This window comes from Siniperca chuatsi, linkage group LG16 (assembly GCF_020085105.1).
Source record: "Siniperca chuatsi isolate FFG_IHB_CAS linkage group LG16, ASM2008510v1, whole genome shotgun sequence".
Lineage (NCBI taxonomy): Eukaryota > Metazoa > Chordata > Actinopteri > Centrarchiformes > Sinipercidae > Siniperca > Siniperca chuatsi.
Genome location: NC_058057.1, coordinates 7706101 through 7731037, shown reverse-complemented (window position 1 = coordinate 7731037; position 24937 = coordinate 7706101). Strand labels below are relative to the sequence as shown.

Genomic DNA, 24937 nt, shown 5'->3' with positions numbered 1-24937 from the left:
GACACTTCTTAGTCATGTCCTTCGCAGAAGTCACTGTGTGTGGGTGCTGACAAGGGAGACAAAGTGTATGTGTACTGATTGTGTAAACACTCCTGCAGCAACTCCTCTGTTGACAGGTCAAAGGGTGAGGAGTCGTGTGAGGCTGATGGCCATCAGGTTACACCTTTTCTCTCTGCTGTATAATCGGCTGAATAAAACTTAAACCACCAGGATTCAGCCACTAGAAGATGCTGACTGCTGTCCTCCAGCTGACCCACATGGCTGGACTTTTAACAAAAAATGACTGATTATCTCAGAAACAGGTCACATCTCATTTATAATTTATGACCAAATATAGGCATGGCATCAGTCAGGTTATGCTTATAGGGAAATATGAAATTTGAGACAATAATAGACCACCAAGGACAATGTGTGAAATTCAATAAAATTATTTATTCATGTTTAAATATTTTTGATCTATTTATTGTGTATTTGATGTCATGTTGCACAATAAATAGAAATATGAAATCACTTTTTTCTATTTTCAGGGAACCCCTGTATTATCTTTTCAATGTAAAAGACAAATGTGTACATGCTTACATGTAGAACCACTCAAACAGCTTCTCATTAGGGCTACAACTAAAGATTGTTTTCATTATTGATTATTTTCTTGATTAATCGAATGTCTTGTTTTGTGCGACCAACAGTTCAAAACCCAAAGATATTCAATTTACTATAATGTAAGACAAGTAAAAGTATCGACTAATCGATGAATCCACCATTCACTGTGGCTCTACTTCTCATTTACATCAACAAAATGTTCTTTAATGATACTTTTGTAGAATTACTTCCTTTCTGTGACCAGTAAAAACTCCCCTGCAAAGAGAGATACACACTTACAGGCACATTTCCTGCGACACTATCAGTATGATGGGTAAAGAGTCAGTGATTTGGCTCATGATGGGATCCTCATGATGACACCTGTGATCATGGTTCTCATTTTCCTAGCGTGTGCCTTTAAATGGCTGCGGGGTTGTTGATCTTGCCCATGAAGAGGATGCTCCCGGTGGAGTTCTCCAGGATGAAAGCCAAGAAGGGTCTGTTGATTGTGACGGATGGTGGCAAACTGAGGAATATTAACTCGATAAAGGTGCCGGCTGCTGCCTCTGTTCCGATCTCAGTGACGCTCAGCACAGCCTTGTGAGACGCCTGTGGAAGAAAATGGAGGAGGCAGTCAGAGTCTAGTTTGAAACACAGCATAGGTCCAGGGGAAAGAAGAAGCTAAAGGGTCTTTTTCAGCATACTCTGGAGGTAAATGTCAACATCTATTCTGCAGTTATTCACATGTTGTTCATAAGAACTTAAATTCCCATACAAAACCTAAGAAGAAATGTTCGCCCCTCCTACCTTTGAGATTTTGAGCTTGACCTCGTCAGAAATGCCAGAGAAATCAGCACGTTCCTCAAAAGCGTCAGTAATGCCCATTTCTTTCAGTGTGCTGTCCAGGGAAGCATCAGCAGAGATGGAAAATTTTGGCAGGAACAGATCCACATAACTGAAAAACACAAGACATCACCAGTGTCAGAATCACTGGAATATACAGTTTACTTACATCTTGTCAAATTAAGGTAACTGTGCTAATCATAAACAGAATACTTGTTGTTTCAAGTAAATCAAATACACCTAATCCAGTCAACATTTTCTCAATCACTAGTTTATCCAGGTTATATTCATCCAGTAAGGCATTCCTTCTATGACACACTTTATCTACAGCCAGGTAGGAGGATTCAAATTAGATTCCTCTTACTTCGTGGAGACTGAGTCTCGCCAGTGCCTGATGTAGTCCTTGTTGATGTAGCCTTCCACCTCCTTCATCTTGCCTTCATCAGGCAGGACGATCATCATGGAGGTGTTGCCCTTGTAAGGCAGCATAATGATGGTGGTGTGGTTGTTATTGTCCCAGTAGATGTCGTAGTGACCCGTCCTCATCATCATGTCCACCTGAACTTTGGTGGTTTCGTCAACATTGAAGTCCGCCTTGTGTGTCTGTTCACTGTTGAAGGGTTTCTTCCACTGTCCTGTATCAGGCAGTGGAGAGGGGAAGTAAGTAAGTAAAGTTTATTTAGTATAGCACCATTCACAGAGCAAGGTCACAAAGTGCTTCACAAGAGTAAAAATATTAAAAATAAGTACAGAAAAACAGTGAAAGAAACAACAATAAAACATAAGCAATAGCACCATAAAACATAATAAAAAGAGTCAAACAATAAAGCATCTTTAAAACTCGTAAAAGTCGGTAAACTACACAACGAGACATGGACTTGAATTCGCTTCTTACCTCTGAAGTAGACATAGTTAATAAGTACCATGGCCATTGCAGGGTCCAGGTCCTTCACCATATCTTTTATCTTGTCCTGGGTTTTATTAGCAATGAATGTGTTGATCTCAGCTGCAGCCTCAGCAGGTTTGGTAAAGTCGACGTTGAAGATCTCACCAGAGTAGTAGTGCTTGACATCCTCCAGGAACTTCTCTAGAGGATTGAAGCCAGAGCGCAGGGCCACGCCATTACCGACATCCAGCTGCTGATTCTGCTGGCTGTGTCCGTGCATGTCGAAAAGATGCTTGTACGCTTCATTGACCTCAGTCTGGCTTAAGGTGCTGTAGCCCAAGCTGGAGAACAGCTGGCTGTGGGTTTCACCACGGGCCCCTGTAGACAGCATGGACAGGGCGGTGGAGATGCCCAGCGGCGAGTAGAAGATGTTCTTTCCAGCTGCAGTCTTGGCATTCAGACTTTTGTAGAGGGCAAAGGCAAAGTCAGAATTGGGAGAGGACAGCTTGTGACAGCTAATTTCTCCCTCATGGCTGTGTTCAGTGCCATGGTGGTGGTGGTGGTGGTCTGCCCAGGCTGCAGCCAGCAGCAGCGCTCCGAGTGCACAACGAGCAAAGATCCCACGCATCTTTACAGCCTGTCCATACGACAGGGAAAACCAGAGGAAGTTGTTAGTTGAGCTCGACCACAGTAAATCATAGTGGTATTTGATAATAAACAACCTTAAAGATAAGTTTAAAACCAACCAAACAAAAAAATGAAACAAAATGACAAGCGCTGTTTTAGAACACTGTATACAACATAATGAATGAAAAGAATAAAGTCACCAGTAGCTAAAGGCTCAATACCTTTTGCACAGGATACACTAATGATCTAATCTTAACAGCATTACACTTCCATTGTAACGCACATTTTGTCACCACATTTTAAAAAGTTCACTTCTATACGTCACTAATTCCACATGTCACTTACTTCTTAAATTTAAGTCCAAGTCCTCAAAATATATATAAAACATTCAGCATATTTCACTGGAGGTCCATGCTTACCATTAATGTCCTCTTTGGTGCAGTTTGGCAGAAACTTCACCATTATATTCAGTAGATCGAAGAGAGTCAGCTGACAGATCTATTAAAATTTAACAAGAACAGCCTTTTCTGTCCTGTGCTAAGGGATTTCTGGCAAAGCTATCTTCCCTTCACATAACACAACTCACTCAACACACCATGGGTAAAGTACAGCTGGTGAGTTAGGGAATTGTTGGTCTAAAGGTTGTATACACACAAGCCTACAGCAATCATCACATACTTACAAAAAACAAATGTTACAGCAGAAATCAGGAGCCTTTGATGGAACTATGAAGCAACTCACTCCAAACTGTCATTTCAAATTACCCTCCTGGAAAAATAAATGTATAGCCATTAGTCAGTAGGATTGAACTTGATAGTAATATTGAATTAAAGTTGAATGAGTAAAAGAACATATAGAATGCCAGTTGTTCATGAAGTCTTTTTTCGCTTCATGTTGAAACAATTGCTCAATAACACCTGAGTTGGCTTAATGTGTCAGCAGTGCAATCCATGCACCACAGCTTTTATTACCTGTATCATACACAAAAGTCAGCTGCATACAATATATAATAATGTATTTAGACCTTTATACACCTAGCCAGGTTCAGCTGACTGATGATAATAAACTTGTCATGCTAGACTGCACACAGATTAAAAGAATAACATTTCTGTTATTTGTGATGGATCTGTTGTCTTATTGAGCAAACTGTCCTCTATTCATCATCTCCCCACTTGGCTAAATATCACTGTGGCATCTCTACAGGGCTGTATGAGGTCATATGAGCTAAAATTCCAAAAGCCACTAAAACCTGCTGCAACGTGCAATGTAACAAATGTAACAGAAATGACCATGGATCTCTCAGTGGAAAGACTATCTAAAGTTTCAAATTTAAATATTATTTGTCACAAACTCAGGGAAATGCTTTATTTCCATCTCCAGTAGATGCTGGCAATGAAGTCAAAATGAAGTCATTAAAAGGGAGCAAATGCATAAAAGGAGCAAATATAAGATGTACTATAAGTAATACTAACCATAATGGTAATGAGGCACAATGGGTCTACAATAGGTACAAGGTCAATATGCTGTGGATATAAAGTAGAAAAACATTATAGGGGAAGCAAGTATAAATGTTTCAAAATTTCCCAATCAAAATAGACTTTTTGAGAGTATAAATAAATATATAAAATATAAAATCTATACGATAAATACAATGGTACTGTACTGTACTGTACAGAATACATATGGATTATGTGCCAGGAGATATAAAAGGAGTGCAGGGAACAAGAGTACTTACTGTCACTGGTCTTACTTGAAGGGGCCTCATGTAGGCTCTAGGCACTGTCCTCCTTGAGGATGCGGACAGCCTGAGATAAGGAGCTCCCCCAGAGCCTCTCTGTACTGGCTTTCAGGCTGCACTAGCATTTTCCTGACTGCGAAAGTGAGAAAAGGCAACAGTGTTAATTTTGGCACTTGATTTTGATCTATTTTTAATTATAGTCTTTTGATGAAAATGTATATATGTATATTGGACATTTTCGTCAAAAAAAACTAAAGACATTTTAGTCAAATTATTAAGTCTTCTAAGCATTTTGAGGCTACAGCTGTTACCATCTTTGTTGTGTACAGTTACCATGGTTACGGGTGTCGTTCTCGTCTATCGTAACGTTAGTGGAAAAGTAATACAACAGACTGACTCTACTCAGTAAATTCATTACCTGCTCACCTAGCAGTAGCATTACAGTAGCTACCTGCTCTCACCGCTGCAGAACAGCGACTCATTCAGAAGCTGGATTCACTCACTTGTTCGCTAAACTGCTGTTCATTGTCTGGGTTTAGCTTGAGAGGAGAAGCTGAAATTAACACTGTGATATTATTTTTATATCCTTCCTGTTAGCCACATGAAAGATGGCAGACTCAAAGTAACGTTAAAGGGGACCTATTGTGCTCATTTCCAGCTCTATATTTTTGTTCTGGGATTCCACTAGAGTAGCTTTGCATGATTCACAGTATTAAAAAAAAATCCTTATTTATCTTATACTGGCCCTTTATGCAGCACCTCAGTTCATCCTCTGAAACAAGCCATTTTAGCTCCTGTCTCTTTAAGGCCCCCTCCCTTGAAGCCCACTTTCTTCTCATTGGTCAACTTCCTGGAAGCCTGCTGAGGGGCTTGTGAGCCGCTGTAAACTAAGTTCTCTTATACACCCAGTGCTGTGAGCTTGCATCGCCTTATCCTCTTGCTGGGTACACTCGACGGCATGGAAAATAGCGATATGTGGCACTGAATTTGATTAATTTGCTGTTTATCAGAACACAAATGAGACAAGAATTAGATTGCAAAATGGTAGATGCCGCCGGAGCGGAGTGTTTCTGGGCGTAGGTGTAGATACCAGATATGCTTGGCCTGGCAGATCTGCTCGGAGCCTCACTGATTACTGGACAAAAACACACAATTTTTATAACTGTATTCACTGATTTTAGTGAAACTGGATCATATTTATGGAGTTTCTAGACAGACAGATAGCTCTAAAGTAACCTCTAACTGCTGCTAACTGTAATGTTAACTGCCATTAGCTAGTTAGCTCATTTAGCCATGCAGCTAGCAGCCCTCTTAGCTTAGCTGACTCTGCCCGGACTGGGAGTTCTAGCACTGGGGGAGTGTTGGTGTTTACACCGCTAGCACAGGAGCTGTGGACTGCCAGGGGGAGGAGGTTTTCAGGCCTGGGCTCTGAGCATCCATCCCAGGCAGAGTCAGCTAAGCTAATGGGACCGCTAGCTGCACGGCTAACTAAGCTAACTAGCTAACGACAGCTACCGTCAGCAGTAGTTAGCGGTTACTTTAGCAAAGCCACCTGTCCATCAAGAAACGTACTTCCTTTCCTTAGTTTCCTTCCCAACAGAAAAAGCACTTCCTGCAAGACATATTGAACAGCCTCCAAAAACTTGAAGAGTAGTCCTGAGCAGAGTAGTCTTGCATAGCCAGACCTATCTCCACACTTGAGAAAGCGCTATGAGCAGAGCGGTCGAATACTGAGACAGACTGAGCGAGTGGATGGGCTACATCCCTGTACTTTGTGGGCGGGCTGTGCCTGGAGCAGATCATGAACAGATGACTGTATAAGACATCCCTGCCTAACTGACGTGGCTGTGGGGTTGTTGATTTTGCCCATGAAGAGGATGCTCCTGATGGAGTTCACCAGGATGAAGACCAGAAAAGTCCCAGAAGAGTTTGGTCCTTTAGTTACAGGGTAACTATGGGGTATGCGGGCAGTAATCTAAAATACTGTTAGCCCTACCCTTGTAACATTCAGTTAAAGGGTAAGTACGGGGTATGCAGGCTGTATTCTAAAGCACTGATAGTTCTAACCCTCACAGGTTTGATGAGTGGCTGGGACTTGAACCACAGTCTCTTACATGAAGGAGCAGAACCCTACCCTTCAGCCTACAAGCCAGATAAAGATTTTGAACATGACTATATGGCCACACTAACCATCAAACAAATTCCTGGATCAGTAGGCTTGCGCACCATAGCACATTGACAACCTTTTAACCCAAACCTAACCTTAAACCACCCTAAAATTGAATGAGTTACATTATGGGGACTTGGGACTTGTGTTTTTCCCCAAAAGGAAAGGGAGTCCCTACAATGTCAGACAGAATTATGTCCCCACAACATGAGTAATACACACTCACACACACACACAATGGGAATTATTTTGTTTATCATTAGCCTCTCATGGTCTTATAATAAATTTGCCTGTTGTGCTCATCATAAGCAATAAAATAGGACATAAATTGTGCCTATTTTAAACTAAAAAGGATTTGTACATTGTAAGTTAAATGTGGTCTAAGGTACATAAAATATCAAAGTAAGTACATATATTATGGTTATGGATGAATAATAAGTTACTTAGCAAATAAAACATTTTACTGGTTTATGAATTCAAAGACCCTTTTCAAACACAATAGGAGGGTTAAGTACTCCAAAATTATAAAGGATCAATGTAGTTTGCCCGTTTGTTGGTAATAAGGTCATTTTGAAATAAAATCACATCAAATTTATTAAGTGATGCAGAAGTCATCACTCCATCGTCCCTGAAACATCCAGATTTTTGCTCAGTTTTATGATCATGGCCTATAATAATAATAGAATAGGTACCCAGTAGTTAAATAATAACTACAGTATAAATTCTCTCTAAGTTTCTCCAAAACATCCAGATTATTGCTCAATAGGTCATACAAGTTCTTTGCAAGATCCCGAATTGTTACCCCCTTATTCCATCACTTCACGTCTTGTTCCCCAGTACCTACATATATGTATTGGTATGTACTGTACTGGTACACCGTTAGTACAAAAGATTACACTGTAATGCTGGAGTAATTGTGCTGTACATTGCAGGCTGTTACCACAATGTGATTTACAAACGTACGTGTTTTCTTATGAGTTGCAATAATCATCAGACAATTACATTACATTTCAACTAATTTCCACTTTTAAAAAACAATTGGTTGATTCTCTCAATCGTTTAGCATTAACTGATATTGTAAATCATATAGCCCCTAGACAAGATAATTGGCTCTAAGAACTCAAGATTAGATTAAAAGATTAAAATAACATAAAATGCCAGTTGTTCATGACAAGTTTTTATTTTGCTTTATGTTGAACCATGTTGAAACAGCAATAGCACAATAACACGTTGGCTCAGTATGTTAGCAGATGCTTCAAGTGACATATCTACTAATGTTTCTATCAAACACAACAGTCAGCTGGATACAATATATAATGACGTATTTAGACATTCATACACCTAGCCAGATGCAGACTGCAAGCAGATTAATGGACTAAGATTTCTGTTACTTGATGATATATCTGTGGTCTTATTCATCAAACTATCCTCTATTCATCATTCCCGCAATGCTCTTAATATCACTGTGACATATCTATAGGCCTTTCAGATGCTGAGGTAAAAATGAGCCAATGTCCTCAAGCTACTGTAACCTACTGCAGTGTGAAAATGTAACAAATGTAACACTCATTTCCCTAGCATCTTTACATGGCCGTGGGGTTGTTGATCTTTCCCATGAAGAGGATGCTTCTAGTCGAGTGCTCCAAGATGAAGACCAAGAAGGGTCTGTTGAGTTTCATGGTTTCAGGCATACTCATGGGCATGATCTCCAAGGTGGTGGCGGCTGCTGCCTCTGTTCCTGTTTCATCCACGCTCAGCACGGCCTGGTGGGACACCTGTGGAGTAACCAGGAGGAGGCAGTCAGTGTCTTGTTTCAATTAGAGCATAGGTCTTGGAAGACTGTAGAAGCTACAAGCTGGAAAAGGGTCTTTGCAGCATCTACTGTCTTCTATGTATTTGTGAACATGTTAATATTCCTCCATGAGCAATTGTCATGAAATAGACATATTCCTTTAAAGCTTTTGAGTTCACATAACAAACCTAAGAAGAAATGTTCGCTCCTCTTACCTTTGAGACTTTGAGCTTGACCTCGTCAGAAATGCCAGAGAAATCAGCATTGTCTGAAAAAGCGTCAGTAATGCCCATTTCTTTCAGGGTGCTGTCCAGTGAAGCATCAGCAGTGATGGAAAATTTTGGCAGGAACAGATGCACAGAACTGAGAAACATAGAACATCAGTGTCAGAATCACTGGAATATACAGTTGACTTGTTTACTCAAATTGAGCTGTACTAAATATGGACACTTTGAGCAATTCAAATACACCTGATCTATTCAGCGTTTTCTCAGTCACTAGTTTGTCCTGATTATTTTCATCCAGTCACCGATTATTCTCTCTCTCTGCGTAAAAGCCCAACAAATGCCAATACATTCCCTTTGATCCTACAAATGACTGCACTGTTACTGTACCAACACACTTTACAACCACGACGATTCAGAAGAAAATCTAATTCCTCTCTTACGTCCTGAAGAGTGAGTCATGCCAGTGCCTGATGTAGTCCTTGTTGATGTAGCCCTCCACCTCTGTCATCTTGCCTTCATCAGGCAGGACGATCATCATGGAGGTGTTGCCCTTGTAGGGCAGCAAGATGACAGTGGTGTGGTTGTCATTGTCCTGATAGAAGTCATAGCGACCCATCTTCTTCATCATGTCCACTTGAACATCGGTGGTTTCGTCTACATGGAAGTCCGCCTTGTGTGTCAGGTTACCATTGAAGGGTTTCTCCCACTGTCCTGTATAAGGCAGTGGAGAGGGAAAGATGAAAGCAATGTAGCTACTGTAAGTCAACTCAAATGATCGTGGCTACTTGTTTTAAAATGTTGCAATATGCGCTATAATTGTCTTGCATTCTTTTAATATCTTTCCAGCTGGTTTGTTTTACATATTTGCTGCATGCATGAGCTCCTTAAACTGCACAAAGATATGTGCACTTGAACTCGTATAGATGCTGTGTCTCTATGTGTTCATCAAAGCAGCTGGCTAACTGTATGCATGGTCTGTTCTCTGAGAATGTCTCTGTATGGGTACGTGTCCTACCTCTGAAGTAGACATAATTGATCAGCACCATGGCCATTGCAGGGTCCAGGTCCTTCACCTGGTCTTTGATCTTGTCCTGGGTTTTTCTGGCTATGAATGTGTTGATCTCAGCTGCAGCCTCAGCAGGTTTGGTAAAGTCGACGTTGAAGATCTCACCAGAGTAGTAGTGCTTGATATCCTTCAGGAACTTCTCTAGAGGATTGAAGCCAGAGCGCAGGGCCACGCCATTACCGACATCCAGCTGCTGATTCTGCTGGCTGTGACCAAGCATGTCGAAAAGATGCTCGTACGCTTCATTGACCTGTGCCTGGTTGTGAGCACTGTAGCCCAAGCTGGAGAACAGCTGGCTGTGGGTTTCACCACTGGCTCCTGTAGACAGCATGGACAGGGCGGTGGAGATGCCAAGCGGCGAGTAGAAGATGTTCTTTCCAGCTGCAGCGTTGGCATTCAGACTTTTGTAGAGGGAAAAGCCGAAGTCAGCATTGGGAGAGGACAGCTTGTGGCAGGGGTTTTCTCCCTCATGGCTGTGTTCAGTGCCATGGTGGTGGTGGTGGTGGTCTGCCCAGGCTGCAGCCAGCAGCAGCGCTCCGAGCGCACAACGAGCAAAGATCCCACGCATCTTTACAGCCTGTCCTGGGAAAATCAGAGGAGGTTAGTTGGACTCAACCACAGTAGGTCGTAGGCCTTTTTAAGAAGATGTTTTTAATGGAATGACAAGTGGACAGTAGCCGATGGCCCAATACCTTTGAATTAAACAGGACACGCTGATATGATTTAGCCTCTAAACAGCTCTAAACTTCAAAATCATTATGTCACCATGTCTTCAAAGCTTTCAAACCTGATGTTTACGAACAAATGTAGCCTAAGTCTAATACATCTTAAGTTTAAAGTAAAAAATATTTAAAAACAATATTTTCATATTTCAGTAAAGTGCCATGCTTACCTTTAATGTCTTCTTTGCTGCAGAGAGTTTGTCAGAAACTTCCACACTATATACAGGAGCTCTGAGAGTCAGCTGACAGTTTGGTCAAAAATTAACCAAGACCAGCCCCTAATATCTGTCCTGCTAACAGATATCTGGCCGGACTATCTTTACTGATGCAACAAAACTCACTCAGCACAACATGGGTAATGAACATACTGGTGAGATAAGGTCCAATCCCCATTGACTCAACTTGATACTGATTTAAAGTTGAAAGATTAAAATCAAATATTTTAGTTGTAATCTCTGCTGTCTAAAAACATCTGCACCATTCAGCCCTCTCTGTTATTACAGCCACGTCTGAATTAGCCTCAGCCACTCAACTTGCCCATGGACTCACTTCATTCTGTCGAGCTGCTGATGTTTGCGCCACATTCACGCAATGTAGACCATAATATTGAGCAGCTGGGTAGGCAAAACCGTTCACCTCAGCCTCGGAGTTGTGATTTCCAAGTCAGAGAATTTGGTCATTTCTGATACTGATAGGCCTATACTGCTACTTATCTCCTACAAAACAACTACAGTGAGCATCAACAAACTGCAACATGGCTGCAAAATCTCCATTGTTGGCACTTACATCTACATAAAGTCCAATAGCAACATTAATAGAATCAATTCAGCTAATTAAAAAGGCACTATACACTGTTTCTTTTTATCTGGTTTCACTTGTATACCGCTACAAATTTGTAATACAACAAAAGTAGCTAATTTAGGCCATTTAAATGATGTGACCACAAAGCCATCAGTGGGGGTAACCAGTAACCATCTTGGAATAATGTGTGAAAGCTCCCACGTTGGAATAATGGGAGGTTTTCCTCTTCTTTCCATTTTTTAAAAATAGCAAACAACCATCATGCCAAACAGGCACACGTGATGGTCATCATAGAGGGCACAGAATTTCGGGCAATCTGTCCTGGTAGCCAATCATAATGCTGCTCTCTTTTGCTCACACAAAAAGTGTTTTGGTCTGTGCGTGTGCCTGCTCTGTTTTATGAATCTCAATCACTGTGTAACTGAGCGCCCCATTTCCACGCCCACAGTCATAAATGGATGCAGAAACGCAATTAAACATACATCACATGTACCTGCAAACCTTTATCAGCAGTAATATCTGTCATCATTATTAAACGTCAGAAGGATGATCAATGAGTAATAGCCTATGCTATGGCGCTCATATTGAAACAGACTTTCAATATGAACAGGCTACTTTGCAATTGAGGATACAATTCAAAGCTCATTAACATGGGGAAATAATGGCTCAAATGTAAATGATCAAATACATCACTCAAACAATTATTTAAAATTGTGCTTATAAATGTGCCTTTGATTGACATTTTGCTGTGTAGATGCAAAAATAATAACAGTAAGGGAAGACCTAAACAAACAATGTTTTACTATAACTTATCTCACCTTGTAGCTAATCTTCTCCTTATCAGTTACAAGTGCTTAGGGGGAAGAAGGCTGCTAAAAAAAAAGTGATGCACACTCTTCCTATTGGCTCACAAACCTGAGCTTTTAAAGGAGCCAGTTGGACCCTTCTTGATTAATAGGCTGACATTTATGTTACTTGTGATAGATCTGTTGTCCTTTTCATCAAACTGTCATTCATCATCTCCTCAATGAGCTAAATATAATCGCAACATCTCCACAAGGCTATTTGATGCTCAGGTAAAAATGAGCTACTGTCCCAAAGCTATACTAAACTCTACTGCAGTGACAAAATGTGACACTATTTTAGGAGAGTTTTCTTTTTGTGTTGGCGAATAAGTCTAGATGCTCTTGTAAACCAATTTCCGATAATTGCATAAGACGATAAAGAGATATTACAAGAGGAAATGGGTTGTGGAGTGAAAAAATGACAAAAGAGAAAATGGTTTTGAAATGGAAGAAAAGTGTTTTATGTTTTTGCAAGAATAGCAGAGAGTCAGTCACGGGGATAAATTATCACCATTTCAATGTCTTTTCATCATTTTGTGAAAAAGGAGAAATAAACTATAAATCATCATGTAATGTTTTTTAAATTGGAGGTAAAACAAAACACACTCCGAAATTTCCCCCCCCAAAAAAATGATAAGCCATACTATTGGGAAAAATACAAACCAAAGCTGTTGTGTAATGCAAGTGAATTCCATATTACACCAAAAGCAAAAGAAAAAAAGGACAAAAAAGAGATTCACTCAGGTCTAGACATCTGTAGGATCAATAATTCTCCCTATGAGCAGGGCGAGTCCCGTGAGATCATCATCGATTATGAGCATGAATGATCTGTTAAAGGTAATTCTCTGGGGGACAGAGAAGTCCAGCACGAAGTGTGAAGTCCCCCCATCTTCTGACTTGGTCTCTTCCACCTCCAGCATAACCTCATGAGGAGCCTGAGTGTAATGACACAGAAACAGGACTAATGAGAGAGCCGAGATAGACAGAATAAAGAGCATGAATGTGCACATTAAAAGAGAGAGAGAGACGAGAAAAATGTAGTTCAGCATGTCCACTGCACATAGTCAATGAAAGTGAATTTCTAATGCGTAATATGTTCCTCAAAGGTCTGAACCAAGCGCTTATGCCTGGCAGTTTCATGGTACTCCATAATGACAAAGAAAAGTAGGACATTGTGGTTCTCTCTTAACATGGACAAGTTTCAGCGTCTTCTTTGGCGATATTCCTGAGAAGTCGGCTGAGTCTGAGAAAATGGATGATACACCCAGAGTTCCTCGGGAGGCTTTCTAAACGGTAGGATTTCCTTAGTTGGAACTTCAGGAAAAGGATTTCTGAAAACAACAATCAATGTGTGAATGGATTTGCTCTAAGTTGTCTTGTTACAACTTGTGGGACACGTGCTGCAGGCTCTCGCTCACTCATGTATAGAGAGCAGCAATTACTGCTGACTTAGAGTCTACTCAGCATCATTCATCATGCTACCAAACAACAGAAAGCAAGTGACTGCAGAGGACCAGTGAGAGTGTTGCTCTGTGCCATGACATGGATCAATGTGCTGTATACTCAGGGATAAGCAAGCACACATTACAGAGGGCATATACTGTACATGGACACACTCAAACCCTTGTGGTAAACTGTACATGCAAGCCTTTGGATTAATATGCTCAGATTCAAACCACCACACATGCTTCACCACTCAACTCTAAACACACAAAAGATAAAACAGCCTTGCAATAAATACTACTTTTGCGTTGTTAAAGGGTCAATTCACCCAAAAAACAGGTTTTAAAAAAACAAACATATTTCCTCACTTACCCTTGTAGTCTCTAGCCATGCTTTATTTGTCCAGGATGTGAGATATTCATATCTGACATTTACGCCCCTACCAAATACAATGGAGGTGAATGGAGTTCCAGTCATGGTGTACACACCATTTAAAAATGACATGAAACATCCATCCATCCATCCATTTTCTACCGCTTGGTCCCCGTTAGGGGAGCCTATCCCAGTGACTTCGGGCCTTAGGCAGGGCACACCCTGGACAGTGGCCAACTCGTCGCAGGGCGAACACAGACACAGACAAGGACAGACAACCATTCACTCACACATTCATTCAATACGGGCAATTTAGAGTTATCAATTAACCTACACATGCATGTCTTTGGACGGTGGGAGGAAGCCGGAGAACCCGGAGAGAACCCACGGTAACACGGGGAGGACATGCAGACTCCACCCAGAGAGATTGTGTGATGTTGGTCCGGTCCGGGAATCGAACCCACGAACCCACGATCTCCTTATTGGGAGGCAGGAGCTGTAGCCGCTCTGCCACCGTGCACCCCGACATGAAACATGTTAAATTCATTTTTCTTCACAGGAGCAGTGTGCTGATTATCTAAAGACCTCACTGTAGACTATTTCTTAGGTAGAGTGGTTCTAAAGAGTGGCGTGTTCTGAGAACTATCCAGAGCAACTGGGACACTAGTCAGCTCTCCATCCAAATGTGCAAATTTATACAGAATTTTGAGAAAAACTGTAAAAGAAAATGTGAATGAATGCAGGTTTGCATCCACTATAATTGTGCAAATGTTAGGAGTTGGTTCATTGAGATAAACAGTTGGTGGCGCTAATTCTCCAGTCGGAAGCCATTAAACAATTGCAGATGAAGAGGCTGCAACAAGATGACGTAATTAAAAGAGGGCCTGTCAAACTTTAAAGGAACGCAAATAATGTGGGAAACATTATGCAAATATTGCATTGTTTGTTTCATGTATTCATTTGAGGAAGGTTACTAACATAAAAAAAAAACGTGCATGGAAACGTACTTAATGCCTCTAGAAAGAAAGACACAATGCTGTGGGATTTTTTAAATGTTAAAATTTTCAGTGCTGTGAGCACCACACATGAAATTCCATTCACCTCTATTAAACTGGGCTGGGAACAGAACTCTCAAAGACAGACATCTTGAAACCAGGACACATAAAAACAATATGCATCGCCAGATATCACCAGGGCTTAATGAGATATTTGGGTGTAAGTAATTGTATTTTGGGGGAACCACGCCTTAAATATTTGCCTTTCTAACTTTACAATAACTGTATTTTCCATACAGTCCCTCCTGGCCTCATCTTGAAACTCCTTTTCTGAATCCACTTCAGCAAGAACGTGATGCAATTCAAATAGGGATGCGAAATGGCACAAATGAAATCATGTCATATTTACTCATCCTTGAAGTTGCTGACACAAAAGTCCATGCAAGTAGTCAGGAAAACATGCGAGTGAGAGGGTAGCTTGACATGGTTTGCACCTTGTTCCTGTTCAACAATTTGGACTATCCACCTACCCCGGCTTCAGGCTGCTGAGCCAAAAGCTCATGCGGCTGTCAGAGAAGCAGTCCTCCAGGGGCTGCAGCTCAGTTTTAGGAAGCAGGAGCAGTGAGGCCAGGCGTTCTGACTGGGCCAGCCGCACCACTGTGGCTGAGCAGTTGGTGCCATGTAGCATTATCACCTCAGAAGAGTCGTCCCTGAAGATCATGGCAACCTCAACGCCGGTCGTAGCATTCAGCTGGAAGCTCCGTGGCACTGTGTGGCGCCGCTCAAATGGTTGACGACCTGATTTATGTGTCATTAATAAAGGGAACAGGTTACGGATGAAATACGAAAATAAATTGGCAAAGATAGAGGTTGCACACATATAAAAGGCACCCTCTGTGTAAATTTACTACCACAAACTGTCACAAGTGAGCAGCTGCTCTTCATAAAAACAATCGCTGATGAAAAAGCAGGTGCTCAGTATGCTCTGCAGTGGGTGGTTTTGCATTGACACAATGAGCATATATTTCTAATTTAGCTGCAATTCATTTTCATTTAAGCTTTGACTTGAATGTTTTTGAAGGTGTACGTTTCTCTTTTGCAAAGCAATGAAGTGATACAGTACATCTGTCTGATTGTTTATACCCTCGATGTACGAGAATACTTAACCATAACCTTGTGTCGAGAATATGAATATGCTTGTACAAACTTTCATCCCCCATACAACAAGAAGCTACCTTTGAAATACACATAATCGTTAAGATCAAGTTTTTCAGAGGCTTACAAGTCTTTCATCAACCTCTCAAAGCTGATGTTGAGGGCGGAGGGTCCAGTGTGCTGAGGCCTGGACAAAAAACTATCATAGTCTAGTGAGGGTTTTCTATCAATATGTAGGCTGCTCCACACTCTTAACTGACCCCCAGGATGAACCCCATCCTCAGCTCCAGTTCTACATCAGCTCTGTTTCCAGTATCTGCCCCTCCAATTTCCACCCCTGCTGTGGCCCCAATCCCAGCTTCTGTTCCAGCTCCAGCCTCAGATTCTGCCCTTTGAACCCCCCCCCCCCCGAAGAGTGAGGCCATGTTGCAGATCTGTAAGAGCAGATATGGTAGCCCAGGGCCTCCCGGGCCTGGCCCCAACTCTCGGACCCAGACACTCGGGACAGCAGGGCCAGAGCTGCTGCTGCTGCTGGACCCCGGGCCCAGCAGTAGTTCTGGTGGCCAGGTCATGGTAAGGTTCAAAGGCCAAGGCTGTGTTTAGGGCTGATGTGTTGAGCTGCTGCTGCTGATTGACCTCTTGTTCCTTTCACAGAGGCCTACTGAAGAGTCTTCTGTGAAACGCGATAGCAATACTAGCACTGTTAGACATGTAAAACTACACATAACAGACATAATCGCTTCTTCTCTCACCATCCTGGCTTGGCCTGATTCAGAGACGTTGCAGGTTGATCTCACATATGACCGGCCAAACTCCAGCTTTGGGGAAGTGTTGTTCTCGGTGCGGGGGTGGCGGTGGTGTTGAAAGTATATCGATCTCTGGGGCTAAGCTTTTGACCCATGGGTTGAGCTCCAAACAAACAATGGCGCCATGCTTTTTTAGTTTCTTAGAATTTCAGCAGCAATGAATGTGTGCATTTGGTGGACAATGAGGACAAGGCATACTCATTCCCCCCTTTAATACACATTCTGGTCAACATGGATTTTGAACACTTATGCAACTGATGCATACTTATGTTTTGCTCAAGTACAGACTAGCATTCCAACAAAGACCTTTACATGTGCTACAGCACCTATAAATACAGTATTTACATGGCCGCTTCTATCTTGTGGAAAGGCCCAGAAGATATATGACACAGAACAAGCATCTGGTTTATTATTTATATCTCATAGTCACAAAAATGGCATGAAAAAACCCTGCACTGTTGATAAGCTTTAACTATCATACAGTATCTGCGATGAAAACAATGAAACAGTATACATTCTGAGCCACAAGTGACACAGTGAGAGTCTGCGAAATGTCAAAGTGCTCATTAAATATTATCAGCTTAATCTCACCATGTCAATACAGCTTCTAATTAAACAGCAGGTCATATGGGATTCTCAGCAGTCAACAGAATGCTGTAAAGACGATCTATCATGTGAGATAGTTGCTGCTGTGATGCCGCGATGCCACCGTGTGGTTGATACCATCAACTGAAATTGAAAGGAGTATTTCTGCCAGATCTGCCTAATCATTTGTGTATTGTAAGACCAAGTAGCTGAAAAAATGTGCAATAATGGGGATAACAGCATTATGTGTTTATCTGAAACTATAACCCAAGTGACAAATTATTTCTGCTGGCAGCAGAAAACAAACATAATCATTAAATGTTGCCTTGAGGGAAATTTAGTGACACAGATAAAGAGTCAACCCAGCCCTAAGTGTCCCTGTTTGGCTCATTAGTGGAAATTGGGCTAATAAGCATATCTTAATAAGAAGAGTGTACTGCAGGGGGACTCAGAGGTACATTTGAGGTAAGATAAAGCAGCAGTAGAGCAGGATCCACAGGACCAAGAGCATTTCCAACTCTAATGGGGTTATGTCACAAGAGGCTACTAAAGATTGAAGAATGAATCCTCCCTCTCTGTCGGAAAGTAGATTAAAAAAAAAAACAGAAATGTTAGATTCAAACTAAAATAAGGCACTTTACATTCATATTTATTTAGAAGAAATAGAAGTTACATTGAAGCAATAAAACCAAACACAGATATAAATGTAACTATCTGTATGGTCTTTGTAAATGATTTGATGATTGACTGACCAGTAATTGTTTAATCATTGTTGAAGTTGAAGCGGTGTGCTTAGGGCTGTAGTAGCGATATTCGATATACTAAGAGTTTGGAGGGTGGTATCTTTTTTATCCTTTACAAGACCAAAAACACAAGAGCAAAGGTGTAAGAAATGGATTAAACTGTGTGTTTAGCATGCCCCGCTAACTAGCATACTACCTACAGAAGTAACCTAGTGTTATTTCCCAAGGCAAGGGGCATATTGACTAGCTAACTACATTATTTTGAGGGGTTACAGGTTAAATTACAAAAAATAGCTGTTCACCCTGTGCGAGCCAAAATTAGAGACCCATTGTTTCAAAAAAATGTCAGTAGTCAATTTACCACCATTATCATTGTAAACTGCATATGTGCTCAGCGAACGGTCAATAGTATTTGTACTCATAAATCACAAATGACCTACCTGAATGACTGAGAAGTTGCACTGCAGACAGGAGTCCAACTATTGTCACCACCGTGGACATTAACACCTCTGTTAGTGCCATTTTTTGGGGTCGTTTTACCAGGATGTCCTTTTGTTGTTGCCTTCTTGTCAGTCAGTTTACGTCTCTTAAGCTTTAGTTCCCCGTCTTTGTCCTCTGCTGTTATAACTGCCTCAAAATCCATTGAATTCATGACTTCATCACTGTATTCTTCCTCGTCTTCATCTTTACAAGTTAAATCTTCAATTTTGGGGGCATTGTCTTTCCTGTCATTTTCATTTTCTGTGTTAATTCTAGTTACACCGGCTCCTCTGACTTCATATATTTTTTCATTTACTCCTACCTTGAAACTTGCTAAATACACAACACTTTCATGATTTTTCCTCTCTTCCTCCTTTACATTATCCTCTTTTTTCCCCCCTAACTTTCCTCCCAGCGCTTCCTCAAATGTTGTCACATTTAGTTCCTCTTCTTCTTTGTCTACCACTCTCTTCTCACTCACTTGTCCACATTTTTCAAAAAGGCCTCTTTCAGTCTCTTCCTCAACCTCTTTCTTCCAACCAGCCACTTCAAAAAGCTTTGTTTTCTTAGTTTCATCTACCAGAGCCTCTGTTTTATCATATACATGCATCATCAATCTAGCATTTTCTGTCTTCTTCTTCTTTTCCTCACAATAATCACCATCATTATTACCCTGTCCTCTAACAACTCTCTCCTCTTCACCTTCCTCTCTGCTTCTACTTTCTTCCTCTGGCTCCACGTCAAACACAGCTCTATTGTTTGCCATCTCTCTGGAACTACTTTCATTTTTGTCCCAATCAAACTTCCTATGAACCACTGACTGAGCCCTGACTTCTAGTTCAACAGTTTGTCCAAGTGAGCCCTCTTGATGTTTACATCCACTGCCGTTTAACATCTCACATACTTCCAGATGTTTTGACTCTTCAGGCAGCTGTCCATTGAGGAACATTTCTTCCGCTGTTTCCTCTTCAACCCTTGGTACTTGTCTTTTCAGCTGATTATGTGGTTGAAAAACCTCTTTATTCAGATCCAGGATGTAGCTGTAGGCCTCCTCCTCATCTGAGTCCAGTGCTGACAAGCTGTAGATTCCTTCCTCTGGGCTCAATGAAAAGTGACTTTCATCCACTCTTGGCTTGCTGCAGCCCTGATCCGCAGACACTTTCTCCATCCATGATCGGATCTCCTGGCTGACTACACCTGCATCCAGCGGACTGACTGGCTGTAAAACACTTCGACACCTGCTTTTCTTTTTGCTGAATGGTGAGGCAGCAGCACTGCCCGCAGATTGTTCAGTGATGCATTGGCTACGACAGGATGAAAAGATGTCACCGGCGCTGGAGGAGAGGTCAGGGGTAACTGCTTCATTTGTGTGAAGCGAGGTGGGACAGTGGCTCCCTGAGGATCTTCTGGCCCACCGGTTCCACAGTAGCTGCTCGCTGCTCTTCTCAAAGCCTTTGAGCAAAGCTTGCGTTTCTGGGTCGTCAGTGAGGGTCTCTCCAAAGCTGACTGACTCAAGTGGTCCAAAATTTGGGCTCTCAGGAACTTCAATATCTGTTGTACGATCCTGTAATAAAGGGTTTATGAGTGGTAGTTACATGATACCACTGAAATGATGCCCAGAAAGAAGTATCTTTGGTAGTCTTTATGAATGCATTTGTCTTTGGTGTTAAAGGAATAGTTTGACACTTTGGGAGCTTTTTTCCCAAGAGTTAGATGACAAGATTGATACCACTCTCATACCTGTGCATTAAATATTAACAGTCAGTTAGCCTAGCTTAGCATAAAGACTGGAAATATAGGAAACAGCTGGCCTGGCTCTGCACAAAGTTTTCAAAATCCACCTGCCAACGCCTCTAAAGCTCACTAAAAGACACAATAAATCTCATTTGTTTAATCGGTAAAAACTTTCCATCCTTACCACATCCAAGCCAAGAAATAGTCCCGCACATAACCTCGTTTTTACACCGATTAAACAAACAAGATATAATGTGTTGATTTAAGGTGGTGGTAGTCAGATTTTGGACAGAGCCAGGCAAGCTGTTTCCCCTGTTACCAGTCTTTAAGCTAAGCTAAGCTAACAAAAAAGGAAAAATGTCGAACTATTCAAGCTGTACCAACCTCATCTATGCCTGAACAATGCCCCAGGAACATGGAGACATACGTGATGATGGACTGCTCATCTGGTGAAGTGCATGACACATCTGAGGAAAGAAGAACAGACAGTTTTCAAACATTGGCAGGGCAGACTGTTACTAACGAGAACATACTGCAGTTGGAGAACCAGTTCAAGCCTGTATGTGATACCGAAGATACAATAAAATTGACCATTGCTGCTCATTTCTAGCAAGGTCAACTTCTAAATTGGTCTGCAGTGGGATAAGTGCTTCTGATTTACTCCTACAGCCCGAGGTATCATTACACGGCGGTGGGCCTCTAACATATTTGTCTTTGTGGATGAGATTGGATCAGTGTGAGGCATTTTTCATTCAGCAAGCTTTTACCTTCAGGCTCCAGCAGAGGTGGTATATCCAAACTGTGATGGGCTATCATGAAGGCCAGCTGAATATTTTCTCTTGGCTCTCTAGACAGGCTCTCCCTCAGGTCAACCAAGGCTGGGTTTATGGACTTAATCATAGCTAGGAATGCCAGCCCACTCCTCCAGCTCTTCCCAAAGTCATGCACCTCCACCCCAAACCTGCAAATTCGAAATTTCATAATAGAAAAACATAACCTCAATACAGCCAGCTCACACATTTTGCTTCACTCAATGTGGTTGTGGTATATGTTTGGGTTCGAGATGTTTTGTTGACAAAAATTACTTTGTAAGCGATTGGATCTTTTTCAGACTCACTTTGATGTTGATCTTTGGACCCATTGCAGGAGAGTCTTGATTGCTTTCCCATGGTACTTTGGCTCCCTGGCACGCTTTCTGCCTTTGCTTGGCAGGGTCTTGCAGGAGTAGCTGCCAATGTCATTTCGCTGGGGTGCGAGGTCACTGGAGGAGGGGTAACTGCTCATTGATAAGGAAGAGAGGCTAGAAGACAAATGCCTCTGGAGGCCTCCCATCACCTCCTTAACCTGTATTAGATTAAGGGAGCGGAGTGTATGTAAGGTCAGTGACGTATGGCCAAGGAGTGAAAATAATTCATTAAGAGATTAGAGTGATGGATGAGGAGAAAACCCTACCTGGAAATACAGGATGATGTTCCAGACAAGGTTAAGAACAACAGAAGGGATGCCATCAGCAATTCCAGAGGCATCGATGCCAAGCAGCTTCACCTGAGAGACAACAGGGAGGAGACATCATCTGAAATCTAGTTTTTCCGACTTTGAATGTAAATGCAATGCATATCAAAACAACATCACTGTATTGACTTACAAGCAAACACACTCACATGTCTATCATCCAGGAAAGCCAGGGCCTTGGAAATGTTGTTCAGTCTGAAAATGCGGTGAGAAGATGACCTAAACCTGTACAGCTAATGTGAGAAATTACAGAAGGAATGTTTAAGGGAATAGTTCAACATTTTGGGAAACACACTTACTCGCTTTCTTGCTGAGAGTGAGATGAAAAGTTGATACCACTCTCAAGTACAGCAAATACGAAGCTACAACCAGCAGCCAGTTTGCTGTCCTCAAGCTGAGAAGCACCTGATTCAGCTGCATTTTGCTGGAAGATGCATACAGAACCCTGTTAGCTTTGCCTAGCATAAAGACAGGAAACGGGGGGGGGGGGCTAGCTTAGCTTTGTCCAAAGGTAACAAAAAAAGTATTTTTTTTTTCCTTGGCTGAGCTTTAAAGGTGCTGGTAGATGGATTTTGTAACCTTTGAACAGAGCCAGGCTAGCTGTTTCCCCTGCCCCATTCTTTGTGCTAAGCTAAGCTAACAGGCTGCTGGCTATAACTTCATAGTTGCTGTACAGACATGAGAGTGGTATCAACCTTCAACAGTCATCTATTTTGGAAGACACAGTATTTTGAATTTGTTTTATTGATTCTATAGGCTTACAAATAAGGTGCAAAGCCAATGAACTGAACAGAAATGGGCCAGAGGCAAATTAAATAACTTAATAGTATTGTATTCTATTTTCTGCTTCTTCTTGGTGACATCAAATGCTTCCACTGTATAGCTTGACTCTTACTAGTTTGCACCCAGACAGCTCCTCCAGCAGAGTCATCAGTATTCTGCCGTCCTGAATGTCTGTGAACAGGTCGTGCACTTCAACTGGAGGATCACGCTGGAAATAACAAATCGTAAAACCTTATAGGTAACAGTCTTTATGAGCTAAAGTATAAAAGAACAATGTTGCAGCAAAACTGTATTGATTTTGCCTTACTCTCTGCAGAAACGCATTCATCCACCTGGTGAAGGTTCTCCTCTGCACTGCCTTCCTCTCATCTGGGGAAGAGAAAACAGGGACTTGGCACAGAAAATCCTGCAGTTTTCCAACTGAACACTGTTTCAAAATGTGTCGAACATGATAAGCAGGAAGAGTCTGACAGTACATGGGGAAATGGCACATATGTGTTAGCCCCAAAAGACTGCGGAAGATGAAGATATTTGAGATGAGCAACTTTGTATAATGTATTTTACATACAACACACATCCCAATAGAGTATTTTAGAAGCAACTCATTAACAAGTGAAGACATTGTGTATGATTGGGCAATCAGATGTCATAATGCCAAAGACACCTACTGGGAAAATGACTATAATTCCATTTCCATTTTATTTATATAGCGCCAATTCATAACAGAAGTTATCTCATTGCACTTTTCCTATAGAGCAGGTCTGGACCGTACTCTTTATAATATGATTTACAGAGACCCAACAAATCCCACCATTAATAAGGAAATTCATTTAAGGGAGGAAAAGACAAACAAATGTTGTCTTGCAAAGTGTTCTCTTTTCAAAAGTACAGTAGTTGTTCTTGTATATACAGTGATTTAACATATTATTATCACACAGTGGGTGAGTATTAACCATCAGCATAAGACAGTATTTCTTGTCACAGTACCTTGAGTCATGTTGATCACTGATGTCTCCCACTGATTTCTTTTGTGAATCCCACTTAGCCTTGTCCTGCATTCTCATTTAACTTCACACTTCCGCTTATGATCCATTGTGGAGATAATACGGGGGAACAGTTCAAAATGTCAGGCACTTGTAGCAATTAGAGGTGCTCTGAGGTTTCCTAACAGAATAAGGATGAAGAAAAGGCAAAGCGAAGCAGTGTGTCTTGCCTGGACACGCTGAAACCTCCCTCCCAGGTGTTGATCAACTCTAGCTTCCACTCCCCTGAGACAACTCAACCTAGATCCTATTGGCAGGCTGCGATTCATGAAATTCTTTCTGCGGAGGCAATCGCATAAAGTCCTTAACCGTTAAAATGAAGAAATCAGCTGGGATCACTGTGTTAGGTTACAGGTTGTACAGTTTTACTGCAGAGGCCTGTAATAAATCTTTCTGACTCTCATAACAGTGATTCACTGACAGAAGCATGTTCAGCTCAGACGTGACTGAATAGTCTGACTTTCACAACAGATATGAGCAGATGCAGCCAAGGCTTTTACTGAGGTCATTTTAAAGCCTTTGCACATAAAAAAACCCCAATATGTGTTATCAACAGCTGACGTCGCCATCTTATATCAGGCCTTTACAGGCATGTTATGCCTTTTTAGATAGCGACAGCAGAGAAATGACAGGAAATGAGGGGAGAGTAAGACGGGGTATAACATGAAACAAAGGCGAACCAGGGACGTTGCAGTTCATCGTCAGCGCCTTAAGCAGGCATTCAGACCCAAAACAGTCTTGTGTTAAAACAGCTCAGGGGGCTGTGTTGGTGGGGGCGTGATGTTTAAGGCACTGGTGAGGCAATGAAATGCAATCTACAAAGTACATTTGGAGTAACAGATTAATGCGTTTAAAGGCTTATCTGACACCAAAGCACTGCACAGCGGTTTGTAATACTCGCAGACAGGATTTTCAAACAAACAAACAATTATTTTATCTCGTGTCTTGACAATCGTAAGGTAAGTACTGTGTTCATGTTACAGTAAAGTAGGA

The 24937-nt window shown here is 41.6% G+C and overlaps 3 protein-coding genes and 1 long non-coding RNA gene across 9 annotated transcripts; 1 reads left to right on the top strand and 3 right to left on the bottom strand.

The window, feature by feature from the left end:
* Positions 1–412: 412 nt before the first annotated feature.
* LOC122863703 (alpha-1-antitrypsin homolog) lies at positions 413–3508 on the bottom strand. 2 transcript variants are annotated; one of them, XM_044170433.1, is made up of 5 exons: positions 3355–3508; positions 2318–2945; positions 1787–2057; positions 1387–1534; positions 413–1188 (listed from the first exon to the last, which is right to left on the bottom strand). In XM_044170433.1, the coding sequence occupies exons 1-5, from the start codon at positions 3355–3357 to the stop codon at positions 997–999; spliced, it is 1242 nt and encodes a 413-aa protein (XP_044026368.1). In that variant the 5' UTR covers positions 3358–3508; the 3' UTR covers positions 413–996. The 2 variants fall into 2 exon arrangements, with proteins under 2 accessions (XP_044026368.1, XP_044026369.1); XM_044170434.1 differs by having other exon boundaries at positions 3281–3423.
* A 4496-nt stretch (positions 3509–8004) lies between these two features.
* LOC122863699 (alpha-1-antitrypsin homolog) lies at positions 8005–10963 on the bottom strand. 2 transcript variants are annotated; one of them, XM_044170428.1, is made up of 5 exons: positions 10818–10963; positions 9875–10507; positions 9300–9570; positions 8848–8995; positions 8005–8615 (listed from the first exon to the last, which is right to left on the bottom strand). In XM_044170428.1, the coding sequence occupies exons 2-5, from the start codon at positions 10491–10493 to the stop codon at positions 8424–8426; spliced, it is 1230 nt and encodes a 409-aa protein (XP_044026363.1). In that variant the 5' UTR covers positions 10494–10507; positions 10818–10963; the 3' UTR covers positions 8005–8423. The 2 variants fall into 2 exon arrangements, with proteins under 2 accessions (XP_044026363.1, XP_044026365.1); XM_044170430.1 differs by having other exon boundaries at positions 9875–10502; positions 10818–10903.
* Positions 10964–12730: 1767 nt separating this feature from the next.
* On the bottom strand, positions 12731–24029 carry clmnb (calmin b). Of its 4 annotated transcripts, XM_044170422.1 has the most exons (12): positions 23889–24029; positions 23209–23270; positions 23014–23109; positions 22268–22351; positions 22059–22151; positions 21724–21950; positions 21374–21567; positions 20991–21073; positions 18833–20436; positions 17011–18224; positions 15634–15901; positions 12731–13228 (listed from the first exon to the last, which is right to left on the bottom strand). In XM_044170422.1, the coding sequence occupies exons 1-10, from the start codon at positions 23896–23898 to the stop codon at positions 18098–18100; spliced, it is 2580 nt and encodes an 859-aa protein (XP_044026357.1). In that variant the 5' UTR covers positions 23899–24029; the 3' UTR covers positions 12731–13228; positions 15634–15901; positions 17011–18097. The 4 variants fall into 4 exon arrangements, with proteins under 4 accessions (XP_044026357.1, XP_044026353.1, XP_044026356.1 ...); XM_044170418.1 differs by lacking the exon at positions 23889–24029 and having other exon boundaries at positions 23209–23523; XM_044170421.1 differs by lacking the exons at positions 17011–18224; positions 23889–24029 and having other exon boundaries at positions 23209–23523.
* Positions 23001–24725, top strand: LOC122863702. Its single transcript, XR_006375067.1, has 2 exons — positions 23001–23139; positions 23218–24725. It is a non-coding gene; the product is annotated as an uncharacterized LOC122863702 (long non-coding RNA).
* Positions 24726–24937: the final 212 nt, after the last annotated feature.